Source organism: Coregonus lavaretus, assembly GCF_964263955.1.
Source record: "Coregonus lavaretus genome assembly, chromosome: 24".
In the NCBI taxonomy this organism is placed as follows: Eukaryota; Metazoa; Chordata; class Actinopteri; order Salmoniformes; family Salmonidae; genus Coregonus; species Coregonus lavaretus.
In genome coordinates this window covers 26,821,887-26,845,487 of record NC_140011.1, presented here as the reverse complement: position 1 = coordinate 26,845,487, position 23,601 = coordinate 26,821,887, and the positions used below count along the sequence as shown (strand labels likewise).

The window sequence follows — 23,601 nt, the reverse complement described above, 5'->3', positions numbered from 1 at the left end:
ATCATATGAAATAAGAGTATCATTCCTGCAGTTTATTTTTATGTGGAAACTAATATTATACTTGTTTGACTGCTTACATTACAGTATTCACAGTTACTCTGCTGTTATGAATTCAAATGCTTCTATTCACAGATGGTGTTGCATAGTTTCCTACTCAGCTGATCAGTGTTTCGTTTCTGCAGCACCAGACCAGTCAGACCTTTGAGTACAACAGGACAAATAGGGTAAATGCTCTGAGCCACTGTCTCTGCAGTCTCTCCCATCTTCACCTTCCAAAGAACATCTGCCAGGAGCTACATGTGACACACACACACAAATCCTTTCCTCCTCACTTCCTCCTCTCCTCCCCTGCTTTTCTTACTTCTATTCCCCCTCACCCCTTGCCTCTCTCCCACACTCCTACTGTAAACAGTCTGTCTTCACAAGGCTGTGTAATCCCAGAAGCATCCTCGCTTCATTTAGGTGGTGTTCTTTCCGAGTATTAATCACCCTGTGAAGTCAAAGGGAAAATATGACCCATGCAGCCTATATTCAAAATGTTTCCGATATTCAAAATTGATTTCTATGTCATTGTCAAATCATGACTTTCAATTAGGTTTTATTGTTTGTTATTAAATAGGGCTATCCTATACAACTACAAATAACAACACAATGTATTTAATTGCACTTGACCATTCTTCATATATGACAGTTTTGCTGTCCTTGAGATGTATATCTTTTGACAAAAGGGAAGAAGGGACACTGGATGAGAGGAAGGTGTGAACAGCCAATGTAAATGAGCCAGAGACAGAAAGCAGAGAAGAGAAAAAGAACTGCATGGTGACTTGTGCAGACTGTGGTAATGACAGATACTGTAGCTAGAGTGAGAACAAAAGCAACAGAGAGAAGTGTTTGATCAGGCCTCTTCCCAGTCAGTTGCCTCCTACCTCCCCAGACAGAGACAGACAGACACAGCTGCCAGACCAAAATACCCCTGGGGCCTGGCCTGAACCAACCCCAAAGAAGGGGAGGACATCCAGGCAGACCTGTACAACTATTCCCCCTATGGAGTAAGCCTTCCCAGCACTTCCACTCCCAAACTCCTAGACTCCCACATACACACACACCCCCCCACCCCCCCTCTCCTCTCCCCGCCCTGAGATGGTACAGTCCCACAGTCCCAGGAAGGCCAGTCTATTTTTGGAGGGCGGGGTCGGGCTGAGGAGAAGGGCAGGTGCTGAACGTTTTTGAAGAGCACTCCAGCCAGCACTACTCCTTCTCCCTCTCTTTTTACCTCTATCTGTGAGGTGTTCCAGTCTTCTGTTAACTTGGTAATGACCCTGGATATGGACAACGTAGAAGTTTTTGATGCTGGGGAGAAGGGCAGGGGTCTCAGGACCACCAAAGACCTCTGGGCTGGGGAGGTAGTGTTCGCTGAGCCCAGCTTCGCTGCAGTGGTCTTCGACAGGTAGGGCCCAATGCATGGAGATTTGGGTCATAATGACAAAATCTCTGTGGCATGCACACATCCATTATTTCTCAGTAAGAAAGCAAAATTGAATACACAAAGGATACCTACATGGTTCCTGTATCAATGCATATCCTTAACAGTTTGAGATTGTGGTTCTATTTATAAAAAAAATACATCCATTATGCTATGTCTTTGACGGGTAGGGCCTGATACATGGTTTGCATCATGGTGGCCATGTATAGTATTGCTATCTCATAGTGGCATGAGCATATGCGTTATTCCTTAGGTGCTGGGTTAAAAAGGTTACCTGCTGTTCAAGTATTAATGTAATCAATTTAATATCTGTTTAATATTACAATCAAACAAAAGATTCTTGAAATAAATTGTAGTTCAGTTTGTCCAAAACTCCACATCTTGTTGCTTGCAAATGGGTTTGTCTTGCAGATACAGTCATGTTGTCACACTTTCAGTGATGTGCCACTCATATACAGTAGAGTGATGTCACACTGTGTGTCCTTTGCCACCAAGACTGCAAAATTCATGCTATTCATGATTCAGCATTATTCTTCCCAAAGTGTACTTCCAAGAATTGTGGCTTTTCACACAGAAAAACATCAGCATTAGAGCGGATTGTTCAGCTTATCGTGTTGACTTGTATGATTTGAGAGGTCCTCAGCATTGGGTTCAATTTTGGGTATAGTGTAGTAGGTGCCCAAGCTTTGTGCATCAGCATGGAGCTAGTATAAAGGACGTCACACTGCTTGCTTAGCAAGTACCACTTCCTCCCGATTCGGCCCACACCTGACGCAAACTCGGATCCTCTGCCTTGCTAGCACACGTGACTGCCCTCCTGAAGCGTCTTACCAGTCAGCGCCATGCGAAACGCTAGCTATTTGCTGGTACAAGTCGGGACACTTCAGGCCGAGGAGTAAATTTCACACATCCCCATAAAAATAATCCAATGTTTTTACCAGGTAGGATTCACTCACTGTCAAGGTTCTGTGTGGCTTTGGCGTCGTTAAAGGTGGGCTTCTGGGACTGAAGCCCCAAATGTTTTTGGTCCAGCCCCAAATCTTTTGTTGGTCGAATAGCAGGCTGTAAAAAAAGATTGCCTGATGATCTTCCTTCTGCTTTCCTGAAATTTCCAAAACTTGTCTGATGCATTTCAATCACTTGAAGGCATACTTACAGTGAGGGAAAAAAGTATTTGATCCCCTGTTGATTTTGTACGTTTGCCCACTGACAAAGAAATTATCAGTCTATAATTTTAATGGTAGGTTTATTTGAACAGCGAGAGACAGAATAACAACAACAAAATCTAGAAAAACGCATGTCAAAAATGTTATAAATTGATTTGCATTTTAATGAGGGAAATAAGTATTTGACCCCATCTCAATCAGAAAGATTTCTGGCTCCCAGGTGTCTTTTATACAGGTAACGAGCTGAGATTAGGAGCACACTTTTAAAGGGAGTGCTCCTAATCTCAGCTTGTTACCTGTATAAAATACACTTGTCCACAGAAGCAATCAATCAGATTCTAAACTCTCCACCATGGCCAAGACCAAAGAGCACTCCAAGGATGTCAGGGACAAGATTGTAGACCTACACAAGGCTGGAATGAGCTACAAGACCATTGCCAAGCAGCTTGGTGAGAAGGTGACAACAGTTGGTGCGATTATTTGCAAATGGAAGAAACACAAAAGAACTGTCAATCTCCCTCAGCCTGGGGCTCCATGCAAGATCTCACCTCGTGGAGTTGCACTGATCATGAGAACGGTGAGGAATCAGCCCAGAACTACACGGGAGGATCTTGTCAATGATCTCAAGGCAGCTGGGACCATAGTCACCAAGAAAACAATTGGTAACACACTACGCCGTGAAGGACTTAAATCCTGCAGCGCCCGCAAGGTCCCCCTGCTCAAGAAAGCACATATACAGGCAAGTCTGAAGTTTGCCAATGAACATCTGAATGATTCAGAGGAGAACTGGGTGAAAGTGTTGTGGTCAGATGAGACCAAAATCGAGCTCTTTGGCATCAACTCAACTCGCCGTGTTTGGAGGAGGAGGAATGCTGCCTATGACCCAAAGAACACCATCCCCACCGTCAAACATGGAGGTGGAAACATTATGCTTTGGGGGTGTTTTTCTGCTAAGGGGACAGGACAACTTCACCGCATCAAAGGGACGATGGAAGGGGCCATGTACCGTCAAATCTTGGGTGAGAACCTCCTTCCCTCAGTCATTGAAAATGGGTCGTGGATGGGTATTCCAGCATGACAATGACCCAAAACACACGGCCAAGGCAACAAAGGAGTGGCTCAAGAAGAAGCACATTAAGGTCCTGGAGTGGCCTAGCCAGTCTCCAGACCTTAATCCCATAGAAAATCTGTGAAGGGAGCTGAAGGTTCGAGTTGCCAAACGTCAGCCTCGAAACCTTAATGACTTGGAGAAGATCTGCAAAGAGGAGTGGGACAAAATCCCTCCTGAGCAGGGGCGGTGTGTTCAATAGGGCGATATGGGCGACGCACTGCCAAACGGGAAAAGGAAGGGATTTTCTTTCTAATCAATAATATCACGGCAACAGTAGTTATCAGTGTTGTAATCTAGACGTCTGATCTGCCACAGTGCCACTAAATGTCCAATCAGGCTAAAGTCGTGCTTCAAATGGCCCCCCCCCTTTTGGGGCGATTTCAGTCAGGTTGAAAATCGCCCAGAAGTCTGTCATAGACTCCCATGTAAAATCTATTTTTTTCAAATATCAGAGCTTTCAATACAATCTCTATGGGTTTCTGAGGGCTTGCACTTACGCGCTTTCGTCATACGTAACATAACCATGAACGTAACTAAGAAAAGAGCGGGTAGCAGCATCAATCAATTCACTACTACTATCAAAATGGCTAGGCTTCAGTGCAACTCGATTGTGTCTTTGAAAGAAGTTCCTTTTTGTCGGCGAACAAATGAAGATAAATTGGCAACGAAACAATTAGGACCTCCCAGACCAAATTTAATAATTCAACAGGTTTCTACTAAAGGGGGGAAGTCCTACACCCGAGGATTTTCCAAAAATTGGTACGAACGAAAAACCTGGCTAGCAGGCTGCGATGTAGCTAATGCAGTCTTCTGCTACCCCCTGCTTACTCTTTCACCCTGAAGGCGGCACGGCAGACAGCACCGCTTGGACAGCGACTGGTGTGTAACGGACATGCACCATCTTTCAGGAAAGATTAAGAAACATGAGCTGTCAAAGACCCACATGGATAGCTGTTTGAGATTGTCTGCTTTGGGGAGAGTGAACATTCCCACTCAACTGGATGAGGGATACAGGCTAGCTGTCCGCCGCCACAACGATGAGGTTAGTGTTGATAATCACAAGTTTACTGGAGAACTGAAACTGACAAGGCTGACAAGATAGGACCCTTTTGTCCATTGTTATTGGATAGGAACAGAACTTATAACCAGCTCCTGACCTAAATAGATCTTAGCACAACATTTTACTCAACATATCATATTCCATATTCACTATAACAAATATATTTACTACGACATTAGCAAGAACCGCCACATCCTCAGCCGGCTAATCCAGTGTGTGAAGTTTTGCGGAGTGTTTGAGTTAGCTTTGCGAGGCAAAGATGAAACTGAGGGCTCCACCAACCCTGGTAAGCCAACACTTTTGAGATCAGTCAATAAATGCTTCTGGTATTGACTTATATGCTGCCCCTGTCTTCATGTTGTTGCTGGACATATCTTTTTTAAAATGTGTGTAGGTCACCTAAATCATCAGAAAAATTGCCCCCCCTGAGAATTTTTTCAGGAGCCGCCACTGCTCCTGAGATATGTGCAAACCTGGTGGCCAACTACAAGAAATGTCTGACCTCTGTGATTGCCAACAAGGGTTTTGTCACCAAGTCATGTTTTGCAGAGGGGTCAAATACTTATTTCCCTCATTAAAATGCAAATCAATGTATAACATTTTTGACATGTGTTTTTCTGGATTTTGTGTTGTTGTTATTCTGTCTCTCACTGTTCAAATAAACCTACAATTAAAATTATAGACTGATCATGTCTTTGTCAGTGGGAAAACATACAAAATCAGCAGGGGATCAAATACTTTTTTCCCTCACTGTAATTCAGATTTAAATTTGGCATTACCTGATTTGACATCTCTTTGTGTTATTTATAAGGACAGATTCAAAGGCATCATAAAATAATTTTGACAGATTTGTTTCAGATACACCTAGGGTCCTAAAATAGAAAATAAAATAATGTGATGGTCCATGATATCCCTATTTTAAAACAAATGTGTTAATATTGCAGTAAATATAGTACAGAAATGCATGTATTCAGTAGAATGCACTGTACTTTGACATTGTAAAGGTCTGCCACATCTCTCCTTTGAAAGTGAACTGAGTCATTGGATTATTATGATGATATACATTTTTTAAAGCAGTTTGGCTCATTGGACAGGTCAGAGTCTATGTTTGAAGGTGTTGAGTGGTATGGAGGTTTTTGGCAATGCGCTGTAGATGTCCGTGTTCCAGAGCAGACTCTCTGCTGTGGCAGGTGGGAAGGTGCAAGTTAACTGAATGTCTTGTATTGTATTTATATGGTATTGGCTTTTGAATGGAATTGACATGAGTGGATTTTTTTGTTACATAATTCTTAGTAGATCTAATCTCTCAATGTTAATCTCAAAGTGTACCAGGTTGATGCATATAGCTGTTCAAATTCATTTTTTCTCTCAAATCCTAGCAACGCCCCTGGACGTCTGCTGTTTAGTAAGACGTGGTTGGGCAGGAGGGAAAGTATATGTCACTTTGGTGGTGACATGTTGTAGATAAGCAACACACACACACAGTGTTTCAATCTTGTTAAACTCTACTACTGTACAGTTCGATGGTCCATGAATAAGACCACACTTTCAGTTCTGTGCACTCTGTTTCTATATGTGTATGGGTGTAAGCGTGTGTGTGCAGTGAGAGGTCACGGTCTCTATATCTGCTGGAATGCTGGTCACAGATATGCCTGCATATGCTACAGGGCAAATGTGGGGCCATATAAGAACTAGCATTGGAAGGACAGCAGGAATGCAATGGAAGGAAGCCTCTTTGAAGCTTTACAGCATGCCAACAATCAGTGCAGTCATTAACAAACTAGTTCCAGTTAATTTTAGACACACTCCCAGACACCCATGGGATAAACTGTTTACACACACAAGCCCATAGCTTGTCTTTAAGGTGTAGCAGTTTATTTTAAGTAACAGCTGTTTAGTATTATGTTTTTGGCATTGCTGTGTCACTTACACACCTTTTTAGTCCTATGCTAAATCTTTTTGCAGACCTAGGAACATTTGTTTTCGAGGTCTAGCCTACACAGTAATGTCCAGAGCAGTGGAACATGTTTATCCAGAAATATTGAATGTGTGCCACAAATGTTCTATTTTTATATACAAAAACATACTGTACTCCCCGGCCTTCACCTTAAGGCAAAGTTCAGAGATTGAGGAAGTTGTGTACAACATGTATGTCCAGAAAGCAGGTTTGAATGCTGCTAGATAAAAAACGTTTAGAAAGTCTGGCCTTGTGTATTGTGTATCTCGGGTACCTGTTTGTTGGTACATCAGAGGGAGTGAAAGCTGGGACACATCAGGTGCCTGTCTACAGGGGCGTTTATGAATGTTGTTGAAGCGCCCCCTCTAAGGGGACATTTTGAGGCCACTGAACCCCACATAAAGAGATTGCAGTACAGATATACAGTACCAGTCAAACGTTTGGACACACCTACTCATTCAAGGGTTTTTCTTTATTTTTACTATTTTCTACATTGTAGAATAATAGTGAAGACATCCAAAATATGAAATAACACATATGGAATCTTGTAGTAACCAAAAAAGTGTTAAACAAAACAAAATATTTTATATTTGAGATTCTTCAAATAGCCACCCTTTGCCTTGACAGCTTTGTACACTCTTGGAATTCTCTCAACCAGCTTCACCTGGAATGCTTTTCCAACAGTCTTGAAGGAGTTCCCACATATGCTGACCACTTGTTGGCTGTTTTTCCTTCACTCTGCCGTCCGACTCATCCCAAACCATCTCGATTGGTTTGAGGTTGGGGGATTGTGGATGCCAGGTCATCTGATGCAGCACTCCATCACTCTCCTTCTTGGTCAAATAGCCCTTACACAGCCTGAAGGTGTCCTGTTGAAAAACAAATGATAGTCCCACTAAACCCAAACCAGATGGGATGGCGTATCGCTGCCGAATGCTGTGGTAGCCATGCTGGTTAAGTGTGCCTTGAATTCTAAATAAATCACAGACAGTGTCACCAGCAAAGCACCCCCACACCATAACACCTCCTCCATGCTTTACGGTGGGAACGACACATGCGGAGAGCATCCGTTCACCCACACCGTGTCTCACAAAGACACAGCGGTTGTACTCCACCGGTCAAATGTCCATTGCTCATGTTTCTTGGCACAAGCAGGTCTCTTCTTATTATTGGTGTCCTTTAGTTGTGGTTTCTTTGTAGCAATTCAACCATGAAGGACTGATTCACACAGTCCCCTCTGAACAGTTGATGTTGAGATGTGTCTGTGACTTGAACTCTGCGAAGCATTTATTTGGGCTGTAACTTCCGAGGCTGGTAACTAATGAACTTATCGTCTGCAGCAGAGGTAACTCTGGGTCTTCCATTCCTGTGGCGGTCCTCATGAGAGCCAGTTTCATCATAGCCCTTGATGGTTTTTGCGACTGCACTTGAAGAAACTTTCAAAGTTCTTGAAAATGTTCCGTATTGACTGACCTTCATGTCTTAAAGTAATGGACTGTCGTTTCTCTTTGCTTATTTGAGCTGTTCTTGCCATAATATGGACTTGGTCTTTTACCAAATAGGGCTATCTTCTGTATACCCCCCTACCTTGTCACAACACAACTGATTGGCTCAAACGCATTAAGAAGGAAATAAATTCCACAAATTAACTTTTAACAAGGCACACCTGTTAATTGAAATGCATTCCAGGTGACTACCTCATGAAGCTGGTTGAGAGAATGCCAAGAGTGTACAAGGCTGTCATCAAGGCAAAGGGTGGCTATTTGAAGAATCTGTGGATATAGATAATTTTGTACCTGTTTCCTCCAGCATCTTCACAAGGTCCTTTGCTGTTGTTCTGGGATTGATTTGCACTTTTCGCACCAAAGTACGTTCATCTCTAGGAGACAGAACGCGTCTCCTTCCTGAGTGGTATGACGGCTGCGTGGTCCCATGGTGTTTATACTTGCGTACTATTGTGTGTACAGATGAACGCGGTACCTTCAGGTGTTTGGAAATTGCTCCCAAGGATGAACCAGACTTGTGGAGGTCTACACATTTTTTTCTGCGGTCTTGGCTGATTTCTTTAGATTTTCCCATGATGTCAAGCAAAGAGGCACTGTGTTTGAAGGTAGTTCTTGAAATACATCCACAGGTACACCTCCAACTGACTCAAATAATGTCAATTAGCCTATCAGAAGCTTCTAAAGCCATGACATCATTTTCTGGAATTTTCCAAGCTGTTTAAAGGCACAGTCAACTTAGTGTATGTAAACTTCTGACCCACTGGAATTGTGATACAGTGAATTATAAGTGAAATAATCTGTCTGTAAACAATTGTTGAAAACATTACTTATCATGCACAAAGTAGATGTCCTAACTGACTTGCCAAAACTATAGTTTGTTAACAAGAATTGTGTGGAGTGGTTGAAAAATGAGTTTTAATGACTCCAACCTAAGTGCATGTAAACTTCCGACTTCAAATGTATATATATTAAACCAGAAGAGATATAATTGTGGAGCTCGACAAGTACATGGAATGACAGTGGAAACATTCTCAGATGAAGTACAAACAGAGCTTTAGAGAGAGAGAGAGAGAGATAGAGAGAGTGGGAGATGTGTGGAAGGTGTGAGGAGAATGGCATCATGTTTCTGTAACGTCATCTCAGAATAGCCCATTACGTAAATATATCACACAAGTAATACGAGCCAATATTTTTGGGATATGTATGATGACACTGAAAAAGGGTGAGGGGGAAACAGAAGAGGATAGCCAGGAAATACCAATAGATAAAAGGAGAGAGGATAATATGATGAGGTAAGGAGTACGGACTGAGAGATTTAAGTGCTGACACAGAACAGGTCCTACTCTTTACTGATAAGGTACAGAAACGGCTCCCCACTCAGTTTGATATAAGAGTTCATCATTCATCCGTAAAAGCCTACACTCTCCAGCACACCAACATATCCCTGGTATTTGTCTCTTTAACCTGCTGGCTTCTCACACTACCATGGCCATCTAATCAATCCCAGTTTCAAATGGGCACAATCATTGGCTTTGAGACCCACCACAGTGAAAATAGCTAGCTAAATAAATCCACTCCATTATCAGTCCATGATGTCATCCACTGGTTATTGCCTTGCATTGTTATTCTCTAACCCATATACATATATATTTAAAAATATATTTAAAAAAAGATCTAGCACATATGAATCTGATAGTTAAAGTACCAATAGGAGGGAGCATGACACTGCAACAGGGTTTGACTCCAATAGTGCCAGGTTGCTGGGCAACCCCATAAGAAATCATCACCTCTAACCCTTGACATCCCTTACTCTCCCCCAGTCTGTCTCAGCAGGTGTGCCATAGCTGCTTCCGTCGCCAGGCCAACCTGCACCGCTGTGCCCAGTGTAAGTTCGCCCACTACTGCGACCGCACCTGCCAGACTGCATGCTGGGATGAGCACAAACAGGAGTGTGCCGCCATCAAGAAGTACAAAAAGGCCCCCAACGAGAAAGTACGGTAAGAAGGAGGCAAGGAGGGAGAGAGTGAAGGGAGGATGAGGGAGAGGAGAATGAGAGAGAGTGAAAGAAGAGAGGAGGTGTAGGAGGAAAATGAAAGGGTAGAATGGAGGGATAGGGGAAGTGGAAGAAATACTGGGGTGGGTTGTTGTCAATGCCTTGGCAAGTTGCCTTTCATGTAACCCTATAATGCTAATGCTAACTCTCCCTGTTCCTCTCCAGTCTTGCTGCCCGTGTGCTGTGGCGCATACAGAAGGACACAGGCATCGTGTCGGACGGCCAGCTGACTTCAGTGGACCAGCTGGAGGACCACGTGGCCGACATGCTCGCTGACGACCTCAAAGAGCTCAAGATCAACGTGCAAAACTTCCTGGACTACTGTCCCAAAACCAGGCATGGCATGGAGTACATCTCACACATCTTTGGCATAGTACGTATCACTGAGTTAGTCATCTTACCATCCAGTTATCTCAAACTTTGGCACAGTACATACAAGATCACTGGTTAATCTATTTTGACTATAGTATGTGTTATTTTACACTCTATGTACTGTGAGGTATTGTCATCATTAACCTTGGTCACTCCCTCTCTATGATTCCCTCTCTCTCCACTTTGTTTCTGGCATTCTCATTCCATCTGTCTCTCTCACTCTCTCTTTCTCCATCCATCTGTAGATCAACTGTAATGGCTTTACTCTGAGTGACCAGAGGGGTCTGCAGGCGGTGGGAGTGGGTCTGTTCCCTAACCTGTGTCTGGTCAACCACGACTGCTGGCCCAACTGTACTGTCATCCTCAACCATGGCAAGTACGTATCCCGAGAGAGAGAAAGAGAGAGAGAGCTTTATATGTGATTTGTAAAAGTTTTGACTGCCATCTTCTCTTCCAGTCAGTCAGCTCTGAACGCAGCCTACCACTCTAAGAGGAGGTGGGTCTGCCTGTCTGCTTTGAGCTAACGTCTAACCTTTGAACCTTGAACATCCGATCCTCAAAGATCTCTTTAACACCTGTTATAAACCTCTATCACTGGATGATAGTGAGGAAGTAAACAGAACAATCTGCAATATTAAAGCTGATCTACCCCCTAAAATTCTTTTTTCAAAAAGTAAACAGAACAACTGCACCAAATTACACAGGCATTCTAACCTTGACCGTAACATTGATAATGTGATTTTCCTTATATATATATATATATATATATATATTTTCTTCTTTAGCAGTAGCCTACAGGACTATTTTGCTCATTGCACAAGATCAAAACAGTAATAATCATACGTCTCAAATCTAACCCCTAGGAGGGAAAAACAGAATATTATGAAACTCAACAAATTGGGTCTGTCTAACTAAAATGTATAGCATGGTTTGTTTAGCTCCCAGTAGAACTGAGTTTCTTTGTTGTGTGAAGTGTGTCTATTGTGAGAGATTGTGTTCAATTTCAGTCATCTACCTTTAATATTACTTCCAACATCCCATCATAACAAGAATGCATTTTTAGACTTTTAGACTGCCTGAATTGTGTTGGTGATGACCTGGGATGTGTTTTTGGTCATCTATCAGTGAAAAATACCCAACTGCTTTGTTAGAACGTTGCTTCAAGTTGAGTGAAATTGAAACCCCCACCGTCTCTGAGCTTGCAGCTGGGCTGTCAATGTTTCTCTAAAGCTTAATTTATTGCTCATCAGGAGCCAACAGTCCAATAAGATATTGAACTCTGAACAATCAATATAATCTTCTCTGAACTTTGAGCAGCCAGGATTATCCAATCAGTGGTTTGCTGACTGGCAAATGAAGGTTTCACAGTTTCCTATCTCCAAAAAGACCCAAAATGCTGTCAGGTACTTGGCAAACTATGTCAATGCAATAGCTTTCCTGCACTTTTGATATCATAGCAATTGAGAGGGAACATTTGTAGGAGGGCTTGAACTGGCACAGCCCTAACAAGGAAAGCACACTACCACCTGTGCCACAAAGGTTCAGAGACCTCTACACTACCCCGTTACCCTCCCCTATGGTTACTCCCATGACATCACACTACAGCATCCCACTTATCAACTGCTCTAGGGCCTGTTCTATGGCCCAGCATGTGACATTTGAGCTCAGAAGCTGATCCTAGAGCAGCTGTTACACTAAGGCCCAGGGCTAACCATGCCGCCCTGCTCCCCCAGGATCGAGCTGCGTGCGCTGGGTAAGATTGCTGAGAACGAGGAGCTGACGGTTGGCTACGTGGACTTCCTGAACGTGTCGACAGACCGCCAGCGCGCCCTGAAGCACCAGTACCACTTTGACTGCACCTGTAAAAGCTGCAGCGAGCACCTCAAGGATGACCTAAAGATGGCTGCCAAGGAGACCGACGGCAACAAGGTGGGGAAAGTACTGACGGGTTAAGGGCAGGGTTGGTGTCAATGAATTCCATTCCAAACAGTGGGGTTCTGGGTCCCTGGACCCTGCCATACCCAGACTCACATTGGGCACCTCTCAGCTGATGCATCAGAAGCACGTTTTAAAATGATCATACCTCTGAGGGGCCAGGGGCCTACAACACTTCATCCTAGTTACTATTCAGTTGAGTAAAGTTCCATGCTTCCCCGCTCCCTTAAAAGAGCTCAACTTAATCGTGCCTCACATGATCCCCACCCTAAATATCAGCTGAGACCATAGAACAAAATACATGTAGCAGTTGATAAGAAATCAAGTTATTCTGGTTTCAGCTGTGATCTGGTCACCTGATGCTGAATTCCAATTGATTGTCTGAGACATCGCTAAATACTATGACTAACTCTATCAGCGCTTGACCATGTCTTTAGACAGGTCAATGCCATGGACCTGGATATACGTTACATAAGTATCTATGTACAGGAATTGACTACTTACTGGACCATCAACACGTTACGCAACATTTCCTTCAATGAAACACTGAGTTGTGGATCTATGCAGTAGTACATTTTGGTCATGAGCTCTTTCTGTCAATGATCAGGAGTGAGTGTTCCCCAATAGTCCTACACTGACACTTGTTTACTCTATTCTCTCAGCCCTCTGATGAGCTGGTGAAGTTGGTACAGGAGTTCAGTTTAGAGTGCCTGGCCAAGGTTGAGGCAGCTCGCACTGCGGGAGACTTCCATGAGGTAACAATCCCATCCTTTACGAACGGCATTGGAGCGTGATAATACCTGCCTTTCACTGGCCCATAATTCACTCACCATCTCATTAAACCCTCCAAATTCCCCCTCCACAGGTGGTGCAGCTGTGTCGTGAGTGTCTACACAAACAGGAGCCTGTGTTGGCCAATACACACCTGTACCACCTGCGTATGCTGAGTGCAGCCAGTGAGGCGCTGTCCTACCTGCAGTTCTTCTCAGAGGCTGCAGAATATACAGGCATACTGGTGGAGGGATACATGTGAGTGATGGGAAAGGGTGGATGAGACCAATAAGGGGCCATAAGATTAGCATGTCTACATCATTGAAGTCCCATATCTTTATCTTTAACCCCCCGAGCAGGAAGTTGTACCACCCCAATAACGCCCAGTTGGGCATGGCCACCATGCGGGCTGGCGTGACCCACTGGCACGCAGGGCTCATCGAGGTTGGCCATGGCATGATCTGCAAGGCCTACGCCATCCTCATGGTCACCCACGGACCCAACCACCCCATCACCAAGGACCTTGAGGTACAGGAGTAGGTTACTGAATATCTTTAGGTCAATTAACCGTTGGAATTGCATAAGGTAGCCCTGTTCAGTAGGGCGCAATATTAAATAGAAATGTGTGGAACGAAGATGGTCAGGTAGTTTTAGCTCATTTACTACCAGACTTTTGACCCAACCTTATGTTTCCTAGTCAATGCGTATGCAGACTGAGATGGAGCTGAGGATGTTCAAGCAGAATGAGCATGGCTACCACCGCATGAGAGAGGCTGCCCTGCAGAACAAGCCCATGGGCATGGCTGAGGCAGTCAGTGTTGAGGACAACGTCATCCATAAGCAATGAGCTTCTGTTGTCTCACCTGCATTTCAATGGTATGAAATTAGTCAGCAAATCAACCCCAAAGTTCCTTGGCTGTTCTCATATTGCAAGACGTGTGCCTTGTCATGTGTAAACTGCTTTCAACAGCTAGATATTCTGTTGCAATGAAAGTGGTTAAGTTCCTTTGGTTTAGCATTGAGACTGCCATCTGTATGATGAGGCCTCGTCTAGATCTGTTTGGCTCAGTCCCTGTGAACTCATGATTGCTCCCACCTTCATGCTAGTAAACATTGAGTCAGTATACCATCCCATGTGCAATATTGAATGTAAAATGTAATAAAAGTGAACACTGATAATGTCGTCTTGTGCTGTACACTGCAGCTCAACCAAGCAAAGCTAAGGGTAAACTTTATAGACAAACCACAAAGTCAAAATACATTCCCTTCATTTATTGAAAGAGGGTTGAGACCATTAGATACGCTTGCTTATCCGCTTGTAGACGATGGGGCCGAGCGTCATGGTCTGGAAAGAAAGGGTGCACACAGATTAGGTTCTACAGCACAGTTACATTTGAACACGAGTAAAATTACACCTGTTTTTGACAATTTAAACCCATGCTGGTCCCCGACCACATACTTACACCAATGACTGTGTCCCCATTGAATTCAGTGACCGACTCAATGCCCTTCAGTGAGACGATTAGCTTGTTCCCAACCAGATTCACCGTAGACTGGGGAAGAGTTGAGTCAATGCATGACATACCAGGCAAGAGTAACAAACTAGACTACATCAAGTTACCGCACTACAGCTTGTCATAAGTATGTTTAACACCAATCATAGACTAGGTCATGGAACATCCTAAACAAGTTACACAAGGTTGGGAGAGAAACTTCATTGCGGGCAACGTCAAGACATTTGCTCCAGCACTAAGGAAACTATCAGGTGCAAAAGCTGAACTGGAAAAAATACCTGCATACTTTGGCCCGCAAGGACCAGAATTGCCCACCCATGTTATTTACAACTCAAATACAATAACCAATGTTCAGGTGTGCCCACGAGGCCAAGTAATCGCGGGCGTGTCTGGTTGACAAACTCACCTTTATCTTCTCTCCAGTTATCGTCTCCAGCTCAGCCTCCTGGCCGACCGTGAACGAGTTGACCATGACCTTGGTGCCTGTGGTCACAGTCACTTTGAAATGGTCTCCATTCTGCTCAATCTCCGACACGCTCTTGACGTCCTTGCCCTTCTGGATGAGATCATCTGGCAGACCTAAGGGTTGAGGAGGAACATGTTGAAATGGTGGTGGGGCAGTACACATTGAACTATGTATACAAACTTATTTCAAACTTATTAAGGTTTAATTTTACAGCCTATAGCCTGCCGGAATGTGTGCAGGTTTCCTTTGGATTACACATTCATGCGTTTCAAATTGGGACTTTGTAGTCAAGACATCTTTAGATTTAAGAATAACCATAACTGAGCATCCTAGTTGAGATAGAAACCCAACTGACCTAGCAGTATTTTTGGGTGCATGGGTTAGGCTATTGGTTACAAATAACCATTGAGCTAAAGTGCAAAGATTAGCTATCAGTCAGATAAGGTAATCTTACGTCGGCATATGTGTGGGTCATGGACATCCAGTACCATAAAGTATGGCACTTTAAGTACATAAGCCTAGGGATGTCAAACAATTAAGGTAGAGTTAATTGCAGAATTTGCTATAAATAAATCACAGAATTTGCTCAAATTGAGCTGTAATAAGATTAATACAAAAAAACATGACATCTTGATTTTGTCCAAAGTAAGTTAGCAAAATCAGGTAAGCAAAAGCACACTTTTAATGGCAACTTGAGTTGACATGGCATTTTTGTTTTTAGCTGTATAGATTGTATTGGGATGTTCAGTGTGAACAGCTTTAGACAATGTAATACAAAAAAAGTGCACTAAAACCATAAGTTAACTGACCAACTATGACAGCACTAATACATATACCCACTAAATATTCTGTTTTGCCAATTGATTGTGGATGTTCTCTTGAAAACGGTCAGAAAAATTGTCAGATTGAGAGGCCATTAGCCCTATCTATCCTTATAAGAAATGTCAGTACCAATTGAGAAGATAGTGCCACAGAACAAAATACTGTTTCCACCTTCATAAGAGCCTGTTTAATACTGTCTATGATAAGAGCATAGGTCTGTCAATAGTTTGTTACTTACCAATTGCCTTCATGAAAGGCTCAAAATTCTCCTGAGACTCAAGCTGATATTTCCCAGTGAATGCCATCGTGACCTGAAGAGCAAAGGAAATATGGGAGAGACCCTTCTACTTTTATATACCAATGACTGGGGTAATTATTAACCAACAGATAGATACATCAGGTGACTTAATTACTACGTGGCTTCAGGTGAGCTCATCCATTGTGAAACACGTGAGCGCCAATTAGCTGGTTCTCCCACAGCTGCAATCAGGGGACTTCAATCAAGCAACGTCAACCGTGCGGACGATGTTTCAAGCCAATTTGGAAAGCGTCTATTGGTAAGGGCTAATTAGGCCTATCACTTGGCCTATGACTGAGTCACCAAGAGTCATCATCCTTGACTGTTGTTTGACTGTGTGTGTGCAAATCAGCTCTACCTTTGAAACGTCCACTGCATATAATTCCGATAAAGGCACAAGCGAAAAACACCGGAGCTGAGCACTGGCACCTCAAATGTTCTACTGCTTGAACTCCTGTTACCCTTATAAAATATTAGCTCAAAAGTATTGTGGAACTCCTGCACCCAAAATGAGTACTGGCACCTATTTCATTCCATGTCAAGTACTGCGTAAAGCACCAACGTTTTGGCATCACAATGCCTTCTTCAGGGTCTTCTTCAGCAAAATGCCTCCTTCAGCAAAAAAAAAAAAAACATTTTTTTTTTTTTTATCCTCAGTTTGTATCCTAATGTAATTTTGGATTTGATGTGTTCTTAAACTCTGTAATTGACATATTTGAATAATTGTATTCAGTAGGCTACAAAGGAAAAAGTAGGTACACTTTGAAACTGCAGTGATATGTGAACGCTTCCATACAGTCGTGTAAAGCATAGCACAGAGATAGCTTCTAAACTACCAACAATGCACTATTCCAAAGATTATGGATATACTGACAACATACATAGGCTACATGTCTCTTCGCCCTAACAATGGGAGTCGTTGTCCACAAAGCGGCAAGGTGGGTTGTCAAGCTCAAATGAATTCAAATCACATGCGCCGAATACAACAGGTACCTTACCTTGAAATGCTTACTTACAAGCCCCTCTTAAATGTAAAGTGATATTTGGGGACCCTATTTGATTTGTTTTATTCAATTCAGTCTAGTGTGAGAACGGTAGCCTCTATCTGCAAAAGCAGGGTGTCTGCGGAAAGCAGTGTATTGGCTATTGATCGGTGCCTTCCAATCTTTGGTATGACTTACTACCATATATGGGCATACACATTTATAAGAGCAGGCTGAGCCGATGACCTCATTTCAAGATGGCTGCTACCTACATTCCGGTTAGCCTTGTGAAGCATAAACGAAATAAACACGGAATACATTGTTACACACCGAAAGCCGGGACTCCACAGATCATGAGGATATCTTATTTGTCTGCCTATGACCTACCGTTATTGATCACCAGCCTCGAGAGTCAAAATGTTTATTTTACACAACGTTTTCACCAAACAGTAAACATCTTACAAGGTAAGCTTATATTTTGGTCTGTGTTTGAGCTATAGCTACATAGGGGGTATCAAATTAATCCTTAGGTTGATATGAACATATCTAGCATATTGCCAATGTTATCTGATGATGTATGACTTAATGGCAACATCGAATCTCCACCGAGTGACTATATCTGAGCATCAAAAATATAATGTTGCCTGCTTAAGCGCTCTAGGTATCCACATCCCCTTTATGTCCCCCGACACCACCACAATGTTTGAGAGAGGTTGGTGTTGTAGAAATTTCGTTTTTATTACCACCACAATGTTTGAGAGAGGTTGGTGTTGTAGAAATTTCGTTTTTATTGTGAAACAATAACTTTTAGGCACATCCAGTGTGCAAAAACAGTGCAATTACCACATTCTACACTGAAAGGACACTTGGATGTACCCTGGATACCCCATAACACCACCACAATGTTTGAGTGAGGTTGATATGGTAGAAATTGTTTTTTATACTGGACAAATAGCATTTAGGGATTGCAAATATGTAATAGCACTGGAATTATCTAATTTGCAGACATATGTCACTTTGGAGAAGTTTAGGGACACTTGGAAACGTCCCGTGAGCACACCTGACACCACTTACTAAAACTTCTGCCCATTTCTAGTTGTTAGGTTTTTTTTTCTGATATTGTTCACATGTTGTGGAAGCCATCTGATGTGTTTCCAGCTCTAGTCATCAATAATTAATAATAATAATAATAATATGCCATTTAGCAGACGCTTTTATCCAAAGCGACTTACAGTCAAGTGTGCATACATTTTTACATATGGGTGGTGCCGGGGATATGGCACCATCCATACGTCAATGAAAGATGACTTTCAAAATAAAAAATGGTTATTTTGTGTGTGCTTGTTCTTGTGTATTCTGAACTATGTAAGTCCTATCTATCTTCTGATCATTTCCTCATAATCTCCCAGATATCTTCTTTCCAAATATACCACGTTTTTGCATGTCAGAATCATGTAATTACACTTGAATAGCAGTTACTTTTGGATATGTCTATTTAGGCAGAAATCTACATTTAAGAGGTTGCCCTTAACCAACAATGCAGTTCAAGAAATAGAGTTAAGAAAATATTTACTAAATAAACTCAAGTAAAAAATAAAAAGTAACACAGTATAATTACAATAACAAGGCTATATACAGGGGGTACCGGTACCAAGTCAATGTGCGGGGGTACAGGTTAGTCAAGGTTATTTGTACATGTAGGTAGGGGTAAAGTGGCTATGCATAGATAATAAACAGCGAGTAGCAGCAGTGTAAAAACAAAGGGGGGGGGGTCAATGTAAATAGTCCGGGTGGTCATTTGATTAATTGTTCATCAGTCTTATTGCTTGCCTTACGGAGGCTTGCCTTACGGAGGTCGTAGCTGGTCTGTTTGTACATGTCCATGTTCCCAGTCACCTTGCCATGGTTAAATGTGGTGGTTCGCGCTTTCAGTTTTGCACGAATGCTGCCATCTACCCACTGTTTTTGGTTTGGATAAGTTCTAATCATCACAGTTGGAACAACATCCTCTATGCACTTCCTGATGAACCCAGTCACCGAGTCAGTGTATACGTCGAAACTATCCTCAGAGGCGACCCGGAACATTTCCCAGTCCGCGTGATCAAAACAATCTTGAAGCATAGATTCCGATTGATCATACCAACGTTGAACATTCCTTGCCATGGGAGCTTCCTGTTTAAGTTTCTGCCTATAGGTGGGGAGGCGCGATTTGATTTGCCGAAGGGAGGGCGGGGGAGGGCCTTGTAGCTGTCCCGGAAGGGAGTATAGCAATGATCCAGGGTCTGTGTTGCGCATGTAGCACAGGAGAGGTGTTGATAGAATTTCAGTAACGTTTTCCTCAGATTTCCTTTATTAAAGTCCCCAGCTACAATAAATGTGGTCTCAGAATATACGGTTTCCAGTTTGCACATTGTCCAGTGTAGTTCCTTGAGAGCCGTCGCGGTGTCTGCTTGGGGGGAATATACATGGCAGTGACGATGACCAAAGAAAACTATCTCGGGAGGTAATGCGATCTGCATTTGATGGTGAGGTATTCCAGATTGGGAGAACAAAAGGACTTGAGTTCTTGTTCGTTACCACAATCACACCAGGAGTTGTTAATCATAAAACAAACCCCTGTGTCTTTCTTTTTCTCTGAGCGTTTTTATTTTCTTTATTTCTTTTTTCTGTCCGCGCGATGGACAGGGACAGTATATCCGGAGAGAGCCATGATTCCGTAAAACAGAGTATGTTACAGTCCTTGATGTCTCTCTGGAAGGAGATCCTCACTTTTATTGTCTAGGGACTGAACGTTAGCAAGTAATATACTGGGAAGCAGTGGATGGTATGCACGCCACCTGAGTCTGACTAGGGCCCCACTCCTTCCACCTCTATTGAAAGTTATTTCTAGCTGTAGGTAATAATACAAGTAATGTTCTGAGCAAATAATGTAAGAAATAACACCCAAAAAAATAATACTGCGAAGTTGGCTAGGAGCTAGAAACAGGGCGATCGCGTCTGTCGGCGCCATCTTGTAGGATTCTTGTGTCGCATGACACACTTTTATTCTGAGGTCTTGCCTGACAAGCTGTGAAAATAGCAAGCGAACAGTGAATTAAATATTTTTGAGGTCGCTAAACCTTTGCAATCACATTGCGCAGTTCATGACCTGGGGATCAGTCTGGCACCCAACGGTGCACTTTAACAGAAAAACGGGGTCAACGATTGTCATCATCGCTCAACTATAAACATGGCTCGAGAAATAACGTAATCTCGTTTGGAGACACAGTTACACTGCAACCAACTGTGGCATGTTTTACTATGGCCCTGAGTTTGTTGCTGTTAGTTAGTACATTGTTGTAGTCAGACATGAGTTAGCTAATACCACCATAGCTGCGTCCAATATTTATTTGTTCCCTAGACATGGGTTGCATCTCGGAGGCTAATGTGACTGTTACGTCTAAATTACACTAACTTAGAGTGGCATGGAAATACAATGACATTGCTGAAGTATGCAAATATAGTGAGGGGAAAAAAGTATTTGATCCCCTGCTGATTTTGTACGTTTGCTCACTGACAAAGACATGATCAGTCTATACTTTTAATGGTAGGTTTATTTGAACAGTGAGAGACAGAATAAAAACAAAAAAATCCAGAAAAATGCATGTCAAAGATTTTATAAATTGATTTGCATTTTAATGAGGGAAATAAGTATTTGACCCCTCTGCAAAACATTACTTAGTACTTGGTGGCAAAATCCTCGTTGGCAATCACAGAGGTCAGACGTTTCTTGTAGTTGGCCACCAGGTTTGCACACATCTCAGGAGGGATTTTGTCCCACTCCTCTTTGCAGATCTTCTCCAAGTCATTAAGGTTTCGAGGCTGACGTTTGGCAACTCGAACCTTCAGCTCCCCCCACAGATTTTCTATGGGATTAAGGTCTGGAGACTGGCTAGGCCACTCCAGGACCTTAATGTGCTTCTTCTTGAGCCACTCCTTTGTTGCCTTGGCCGTGTGTTTTGGGTCATTGTCATGCTGGAATACCCATCCACGACCCATTTTCAATGCCCTGGCTGAGGGAAGGAGGTTCTCACCCAAGATTTGACGGTACATGGCCCCGTCCATCGTCCCTTTGATGCGGTGAAGTTGTCCTGTCCCCTTAGCAGAAAAACACCCCCAAAGCATAATGTTTCCACCTCCATGTTTGATGGTGTTCTTGGGGTCATAGGCAGCATTCCTCCTCCTCCAAACACGGCGAGTTGAGTTGATGCCAAAGAGCTCGATTTTGGTCTCATCTGACCACAACACTTTCACCCAGTTCTCCTCTGAATCATTCAGATGTTCATTGGCAAACTTCAGACGGCCCTGTATATGTGCTTTCTTGAACAGGGGGACCTTGCGGGCGCTGTAGGATTTCAGTCCTTCATGGCGTAGTGTGTTACCAATTGTTTTCTTGGTGACTATGGTCCCAGCTGCCTTGAGATCATTGACAAGATCCTCCTGTGTAGTTCTGGGCTGATTCCTCACCGTTCTCATGATCATTGCAACTCCACGGGGTGAGATCTTGCATGGAGCCCCAGGCCAAGGGAGATTGACAGTTATTTTGTGTTTCTTCCATTTGCGAATAATCGCACCAACTGTTGTCAACTTCTCACCAAGCTGCTTGGTGATGGTTTTGTAGCCCATTCCAGCCTTGTGTAGGTCTACAATCTTGTCCCTGACATCCTTGGAGAGCTCTTTGGTCTTGGCCATGGTGGAGAGTTTGGAATCTGATTGATTGCTTCTGTGGACAGGTGTCTTTTATACAGATAACAAGCTGAGATTAGGAGCACTCCCTTCAAGAGTGTGCTCCTAATCTCAGCTCGTTACCTGTATAAAAGACACCTGGGAGCCAGAAATCTTTCTGATTGAGAGGGGGTCAAATACTTATTTCCCTCATTTAAAATGCAAATCAATTTATAACATTTTTGACATGCGTTTTTCTGGATTTTGTTGTTGTTATTCTGTCTCTCACTGTTCAAATAAACCTACCATTCAAATTATAGACTGATCATGTCTTTGTCAGTGGGCAAACGTACAAAATCAGCAGGGGATCAAATACTTTTTTCCCTCACTGTATGCTAGCGATGATGGTGATAATAATTATCAAAATATACATAACCAGATACATAACCAGCAGTCTATGGTCTAGCTACCGGTATACTTACCACCACTGGGGACCAACAAACTCAAACCTCATGATAGGGTCCTTCGGCAGGGCATGCAAACCAGTTTGCTGTGCATCCTGCTGGAAGCATGCATTGCATGGTCAATCTGTATAGGGCTTTTCCGTCTAAAATGGCAGTGATCCTTTGAACGCGTTGGGGGCGAAGAAACAACGGCCCCATTCAATGAAGGGAAGCGAAGTGGGTGGAGGGGCGATTTGCACATGGAGCTTGGCAAAAGGGGGCATGATTTGTTGACATAATTGTAATCCAAACCCAACCTTAATTTACTCGTGACGCACTGAGGTTCCAAACTCAGTTTTAGACGAGACTGACTGTATGACCAAAATTATCCTATTTACACTTTGTAGTCAATTGACGCTAAAGTAAATGTTTAACTCAAATTGATGCCACATAGGCTGTTTTCAAAGGGATTAGTTGTTTTTTAGGGGCAGTCACTCTTTAATGTAGCTGTAAGCTAGGTGTTGATAGCAACTGGGCGACTCATACAGTGCTAACTTAACGCTGGCAGGCTAGAAGGGCTAACTTAGCAGGCTAGCAACCTTGCAAGCTGATTTGTAACAAATTCATAAAGTATTTGCTTGTAATTTGGCTGAGTGCAAACAATTGTTTAATTTTAAGTTATACATCGTTTTTTTTCTGTTGGAGTTTATATTATCGGGAATAGGCTGGCTTGCCAGGTCCTCCATATTACATCACACCTCGCAAAAACCTTTTCCAGCAGGACTTCTGCATTCTGATCGCTTTTATGTAATAACAAAAAGATAATGTGGTCCTCTGTAGCTCAATTGGTAGAGCATGGCGCTTGTAATGCCAGGGTAGTGGGTTCGATCCCCGGGACCACCCATACGTAAAAATGTATGCACACATGACTGTAAGTCGCTTTGGATAAAAGCGTCTG

At 43.0% G+C, this 23,601-nt stretch overlaps 2 protein-coding genes across 3 annotated transcripts; one reads left to right on the top strand and one right to left on the bottom strand.

Annotated features, from left to right (window-relative positions):
• Positions 1–1,313: 1,313 nt before the first annotated feature.
• Positions 1,314–14,577, top strand: LOC311099310 (histone-lysine N-methyltransferase Smyd1-like; the record flags this gene model as incomplete). The annotated part of the gene is made up of 10 exons (XM_084140031.1): positions 1,314–1,447; positions 10,103–10,279; positions 10,501–10,708; positions 10,953–11,083; positions 11,165–11,203; positions 12,441–12,636; positions 13,305–13,397; positions 13,508–13,671; positions 13,773–13,941; positions 14,111–14,577. 10 exons carry the CDS (start codon positions 1,314–1,316, stop codon positions 14,258–14,260), a joined length of 1,461 nt encoding a protein of 486 aa, XP_083996157.1. The 3' UTR covers positions 14,261–14,577.
• A 93-nt stretch (positions 14,578–14,670) lies between these two features.
• Positions 14,671–16,532, bottom strand: LOC311100261 (fatty acid-binding protein, liver-type-like). 2 transcript variants are annotated; one of them, XM_084141103.1, is made up of 4 exons: positions 16,454–16,532; positions 15,334–15,506; positions 14,877–14,966; positions 14,671–14,758 (listed from the first exon to the last, which is right to left on the bottom strand). In XM_084141103.1, the coding sequence occupies exons 1-4, from the start codon at positions 16,518–16,520 to the stop codon at positions 14,708–14,710; spliced, it is 381 nt and encodes a 126-aa protein (XP_083997229.1). In that variant the 5' UTR covers positions 16,521–16,532; the 3' UTR covers positions 14,671–14,707. The 2 variants fall into 2 exon arrangements, with proteins under 2 accessions (XP_083997229.1, XP_083997230.1); XM_084141104.1 differs by lacking the exon at positions 16,454–16,532 and adding an exon at positions 15,848–16,148.
• Positions 16,533–23,601: the final 7,069 nt, after the last annotated feature.